This window comes from Capricornis sumatraensis, chromosome 10 (assembly GCF_032405125.1).
Source record: "Capricornis sumatraensis isolate serow.1 chromosome 10, serow.2, whole genome shotgun sequence".
NCBI lineage: Eukaryota > Metazoa > Chordata > Mammalia > Artiodactyla > Bovidae > Capricornis > Capricornis sumatraensis.
Window position 1 is genome coordinate 55,871,630 of NC_091078.1, and position 6,771 is coordinate 55,878,400.

The 6,771-nt window shown below is 47.4% G+C and overlaps 1 protein-coding gene across 2 annotated transcripts in view; it reads left to right on the plus strand.

Moving 5' to 3' along the window:
- STAC (SH3 and cysteine rich domain) overlaps positions 1-2,726 on the plus strand; it is a 114,175-nt gene extending 111,449 nt beyond the window's left edge. For both annotated transcript variants that reach the window (XM_068982991.1, XM_068982992.1), the window contains one exon: positions 2,628-2,726. In XM_068982991.1, the coding sequence (XP_068839092.1) occupies positions 2,628-2,726 (99 nt within the window). The remainder of the gene's footprint in view (positions 1-2,627) is intronic.
- The last annotated feature ends 4,045 nt before the right edge of the window (positions 2,727-6,771 follow it).

Sequence of the window (6,771 nt, forward strand, 5' to 3'; positions counted from 1 at the left end):
TCCTTGCCAGAAGAAAGAGATATTTCTTCCCAGTGCATTTCTTACAAGAAGAAAAGAAATCTTCCCAGAAGTTTCCAAGCAGATAGTCCTTCCTGTTTCATTGGCTAGAACGAGTCCCATGGGAACCACTAGGAGAATCGCTGGCACAGAGGACAGAAACACATTTGGACCAATTAGGATTTATCTGAGTCCTGCAGGCTACAGAGCAACAACAGAACAAAAGTCCCCACTCTGCTGCGTGGGAAGAGGGCAGTGATGGCTGTTGATGGCAGCCGAGCATGGCTGTGGCACCTTTTAGTCTGGTAAATTTATCCTTAGTCCAGCAGCACAACTTGCTCCTGTCCTCAGTTGAGCTCACCTCCAAAGGTCTTAGAGAAATTTCAGCTTCTGGAATGGTTGTCAGTCTGCGTCTTGAGTATTTAGGCACTTTTCCTCCACCTCCAGTTCCCTATCTTTTCCCAGGTATTTTGAGAGGAAGACTGAATCCAAGAGTGGTAGGCAAGAAATCTTTTGAAATAAAATGACTGTTTATCTGCTTTAAGTGGCAGCATATTTAAATGTTAATGAGCTTGGAGGCAGGACTTCCCAAGTGGCTCAGAGGTAAAGAATCCACCTGCACTGCCCAAGACGCAGGAAACATGGGTTCGATCCCTGGGTTGGGAGCATCCCCTGGAGGAAGGCATGGCAACCCACTCCAGTATTCTTGCCAGGAAAATGCCAACACCAAGAGCCTGGCAGGCTACGGTCCATAGGGTTGCAAGGAGTCTAACACAGGGCTGAAGTGACTGAGCACGCACCTACACACTAGCTTGGAGGCAATGCAAGGGGAATGTTATTAGCATATGTGCTCTCAGAAGTGAGTTAGACTGTAGGACTTTAGCCAGATAGGCCCAACATGGGATGGAGCCAAGGGGGGCACTTGACCCACAGGTAGGAGATTTCTGAAACATGAATCAGACACCAGTCCGTGATGTGCCCCAGCATCAGGAGTCACACATCAAGCTCTGGAAGTATCCTGGTATGTAACTATAAAGCTCCTTATTCTGTGTCAAAGAAGAGCCCACTCTGTTGGTTTCTGTTGGTGCCCTGCCTGCATCTCCTTCGCTAGACGGGGGCACCATCTTCTAGTTGCTGTCTCAGTGACTAACAACTCATAGCTGCCCTTTCTCCAGCGAATCCCCCAGAGAGCTGCCTCCCAGAGAGGTTATGCTTCTCACTCTACAGTGATATCTAATATCTAACGTGGTCCAAACTGCCAGATCCTTTGCTTCTAAGGGGGTCAATGACACAGTTAAAACTCTGGAGCTGGCCGTGGGATCAGGCTGAGGTTCACGTCCAGCTGAGCCCACAAGCTTTCCAGCTCCTTCTCCTGCCTCATCCTGTTTCCCTCACTTCCCACCTCCCCAGAGCACTCCCACAGCAGGCCACTTGTGCAAGGATTCTTATCTCAGGCTCTGTTCCTAGAGAATTCAACCTAAGACACAACCCACCACCCTTGGGAGCAAGTTCAACAGGAGAAACTCACAACACAGTAACAGCCCTTTGAAACCACTTCTCACTTACAGCTGGAACATACCCACCCTTCCATTCCATTTGAAAGTCGCTCAGTTGTGTGCAACTCTGTGACCCCATTGACTATACAGTCCAGGGAATTCTCCAGGCCAGAATATTGGAGTGGGTAGCTGTTCCCTTCTCCAGGGGATCTTCCCAACCCAGGAATTGAACCCAGGTCTCCCGCATTGCAGGCAGACTCTTTACCCGTTGAGCCACAAGGGAAGCCCTTACATGCCCTTCAATGTCATGTAAAGGGTGGATGACAAAGAACCCAAGTGGATATTAACCACCTCCTTTTAAAGTCTAGTGTAGGCGATCCTGCTCTGAAGTATACAAGAAATGAGTGTGTGTGTACTCAGTCATGTCCAACACTTTGGGACTCCATGGAGTGTAGCTTGCCAGGCTCCTCTGTCCATGGGATTCTCCAGGCAAGGATACTGGAGTGGGTTGCCATTTCCTTCTCCAGGGAATCTTCCCAACCCAGGGATCCAACCTACGTCTCTTGTGTCTCATGCATTAGCAAGCCGGTTCTTTGCCACTGTGCCACCTGGGAAGCCCCAAAGTATGCAAGATATTAGCATCTGTCTGTTTGGGACCAGGAATGAAATAGCTTCCTTTGACTTCCTGATATGTTACGTATAAACTTCCAGGTATATGACAGGAGCCCTCTAAGTGGAGGCTGTTATTTTGGATTATAAACTAATGCATCAAGGACTCACTGAGTGGCGCATGCTAGGCTCTGTGCTAAATGTTATCTCATTCTGTCCTTCTGGGGTCTCTCAACAAGGACACTTGTGAAGGGAACACAGAATCATCACCTCCAGTCCTGCTGTGCTGATCCTCATTCATAAAGCTGAATCTCAGAAAACATTCAATGCCTGGATCTAGTTCCAAACCCAGGGTGGTGCCTAATTTCTTACGAATTATTTTTCTGTCCAAGCCACAATTTCCCTAAACCAGTCCCTCTTTTCCAATTTGGTGTCCGCTGACCTCAGCCAGCAGTGACACAAGCCATGGGTTCTGGCTTCTTTCCTTTTTACACATGTCTTTTTTTTCTCCTTCCTTTTATTCAGATCTGTGTGGCTTCTGAAGAAGAACAAGATGGCTTTATCAGAGTGCTCAGTGGAAAGAAGAAAGGCCTGGTCCCACTCGATGTTCTAGAAAACATCTGATTGCCGGCCCCTCCTTTGGAAGTCGGCAAGCCCTGGGGTGACGCCTCATCTCACACTGTGTTAACCCAGAGGAGCTGCCGCACTGACCAGCTACCCAGGAAACAGTGAGACGAGACTCAAGGGTCTGAGACTGTGGGGTAACAGCCTCAAGGCAGGGGGCCCACGGCACAGCATGTCCAGGCTGCCCAAGGTGGGGGTGAGGCTGAGAGCTTCAGCTTGTGGAGCCAAGTGCAAGCCAAGTGCGGTACCCAGCAGGTGGTAACCACTGTTGTCCCCCAGAACTCACCTCCCTCCCCTTCCATGTGGTGTAAGTTAACCCGCTGGAGGGCGCTCCAGTCTGAGGGGTGGCCCCCGGGTGAGGCTCGGATCCACGTAGCCAAGTGTGATTCTGGTTCCAGACCTTTGTCCCCAGTACCCACCAGTCAGCATCGTCACATGTGAGAGCCCTGCAGTCTTTCTACAGAGCAGCAGAAAGCCCTACTCTCTAACCCCTAACATGCCAGTGCTCCCCACAGACCCCCACCCCCACTTTACAATCCAGCCAAATTTCTATCCTCAGAGCACCTCCTGGTGGTGTGTGTTAATATATGCGGGCTAAGCTGATGTGGCAGCAACTTGAAGGCCTGATTTGCCCTGCTCTTGCCGTCAGGCAGTCCCTCCTGCCACTCTCACTACCAGATGTGGATACGAAGCATGGAGATGGTGGGTCAAGTGGGGGAAGGCAGGGCAGAGAGCTCTTACTTATTGACGACTATACAGCCCTTTCCTTTCAATGATGAAGTCCTTTCCCTGAGGAGATGGAGCTGGGGACGCGAATGTGGCAGAAAGTCTCCGTGAGAGCTTCATCTTCATTTGACATCTTCTGTACTGGGGGAAGCTCCCCCTCCTGCCATCCAGTAGGACTCCCTTTCGGAGGTTGAGCCCACCTTACAGGGAACCGGAATCATGGAGGAGAAACAGAAACAGCATCTTAGGAGGAAAGTAGCCAGATTGGAATCCATTCTTCTTTAGAGCAGGATATTTTGCCCCAGCAGATGTAAAATGGAATGTAATCCATAACGCTTCATCCCTCTGCAAGCGGAGGCACTTGGTCCTATTTAGCATCAACTTGAGGAGTCCCTCTTACTCTGTATGTACTACTGTTTACAAGAACGCAATATACTGTGATGCCTTCCTCCTCCAGCCTCCTCCTAGCATTCAGACTCGCATCTTATTAATACAGTTAAACTTCAGTTCAGTGACCTTGCAATCAATGTCAGTTTGGTTTATTTTGTTACAGAGCAATAAAGTCATTAGAACAATTGGTTTTTAAAAGACTTAAGTGGATGCATCCTGTGCACGTAAACATTATTTCCCAAACCAAAGCACCGTTTGTCTCCATTTGTTTCTTTTTTTACCACTCAGTGTGAAGTTAGGAGCTGAGACAGGATGGCTGCTGCTTCCACAGTAGTTTGGATGCCTTACTCTCATTTTAAAGCCAGCATCCAGAATGTCCTCCATCTCTGATACAATGTGAAAACTGAGTGTTCAGAGTCAAGATGGATTCTTCAAGAGCCAGGATGGATAACGTGACTGCCAGTCCATTGAAGGGAATAAATACAAATGCTCTCTGCCTCTTAATCCCATCTAATAAAGACAACACAGTGGCTGGAAGGAGCACAGAAAACATGTGTCCTGATCTCTTCTTTCCAGTGGAACATCCACTGAAGCTCTGGGGTACAGTTTGGTCACATCCTCAGTTCAGTTCAGTTGCTCAGTCGTGTCCGACTCTTTGCGACCCCATGGACTGCAGCACGCCAGGCTTCCCTGTCCATCACCAACTCCCGGAGCTTACTCAAATTCATGTCCATCAAGTTGGTGGTACCAGCCAACCATCTCATCCTCTATCATCCCCTTCTCCTCCCACCTTCAGTCTTTCCCAGCATCAGGGTCTTTTCCAACGAGTGAATTCTTCGCATCAGGTGGCCAAAGTATTGGAGATTTCAGCTTCAGCATCAGTCCTTCCAATGACTACTCAGGACTGATTTTCTTTAGAATGGACTGGTTGGATCTCCTTGCAGTCCAAGGGACGCTCAAGAGTCTTCTCCAACACCACAGTTCAAAAGCATCAATTCTTTGGTGCTCAGCTTTCTTTATAGTCCAATTCTCACACCCATACATGACTCCTGGAAAAACCATAGCTTTGACTAGACAGACCTTTGTTGGCAAAGTAATGTCTCTGCTTTTTAACATGTTGTCTACGTTGGTCATAGCTTTTCTTCTAAGGAGCATCAGGGTCTTTTCTCATGAGTCATTCTTCGTATCAGGTGGCCAAAGTATCGCAGCATCAGCTTCAGCATCTATTCTTCCAATAAATATTCATGGTTGAGCTCTGCTTCCTGATAGCCTTGCCTTTGTGTAGTTCCCCTCCCACACTGAGTCAGGGCTGGTCTGTGGCCAACAGAATACAGAAGTGATCCTGCGTGACAACCATGGCTAGGTCAGAAAAGTCCCCGAAGCTTCTGCCTTGATCTCTGGGATCTCTACCCCTGGGAACCCTGAGCCACTGTGGAAGTTTATCTACTCTGAGGCCACGATCCTGGAGAGAGCCGTTGTGAGACCACATATTACTGCAGCAGCAAACAACCCAGACTTCACAGAGCGGCAGTCATCAGGCTGAGCTCTGCCCAAATGTAAGATTTATGAACAAGATAAAGATGTTTTTAAGTCATTAGATTTGGGAGTGATTTGTTATACACATATAGATAACTGGATTGGGGACTTTGTCATTGAAGCCAGCATTAGAAAGGAGGAAAAAACTTTCTGCACAATGTGGCCCATAAGTTTTTGCAAACATGAAGTATTGGCAGTGTCAACTAAAAAAAGATGTACAACTTGAGAGTTGTGAGTTAAGTTTTATTGGGGGCAAAATAAGGACAGCAGCCTGGGAGGCAGCCTCTCAGATAGTTCTGAGAGACTGCTCCAAAGTGGCAGTGGGGGAGAGTCAATATATAAGGTTTTGGTGAAGGGGGAGTTCAGTGCCATGAAGCACTCATTTTACAAAAGGTTTTTGTGAGTCATGAGGATCTGATGTCACCAGGAAGGGATTTAGTGCTTCTCTAGATATGAGGAGATGCAGGGATTGAGATCATAAAATCTGTTCCTAAAAACATCCAACTATCTAAAGAGCTGTCCCACCAGATTCCCTGGAGCACAGAGCGCCTCACTCCACCCTAAACTCCCTCAGGGGGTGTTAAGCAGCGTGGGGCTCAGTCTCCGTAGAGGCAGATGGCAAACGCCTTTGTTGTCAGTCGGTGGCAGTACTCTTGGTAAGTGCCAATTTATAGTTGACACGGCTCCCTTGTGGTCACAAATCCGACCATGCGTTGGGGGGCATTTCATGACCATTTAGTCCCGCGTTGCTGGGAAGGCTCGTTCCCAGTTCTGAAGAAGGTTTCTGTTGGTAGGCCACTCACTGTGCTATTACTGGACTAGGTCTTCATAGTCAAAGATCTCTGGACACCTGTCTTCTAGTTATGGCCCAGGAAAGTATTCCCTTCTGTTGCATCTTCCCACATCTAGACTTATACAATCGTTGATCAAATACCGAGCTATGTGTTTGATCAGCTGCTTCAAGTCTAGTCATCATTATTTTCGTTGGCGGCTCAGTCATACACTTGGCAACACAAAGAAACAATAATCTTGTGAAAGAGGCAAAATACAAATAATATAGTTAATAACATTAGTGGAATTAAAAGTAAATATTTAAGCCATGAGCCTCCCACACCAAACCAGTTTCCTAAAAGGTCATCAAGACTAAGGAATGGATCATTCAAAGCAGAAATCTGATTTTTCATATGGTTCATCAAATGTGTTACATGAAAGGATTTATCAGGAATGAAAATATAGCATTAACTTTGAATTGTAGGGCAGACATCTCCCTGAGATGCTGTGAGGTGTCAAGGGCCTTGTAGTTGTGTAGCACTGCCTTTCTCATCATAGAGATCTCAGAATTCAGTAAGCTGAGAGCCCAGTTACTATCATTTAAAGCTGATGAAAGTTGTTA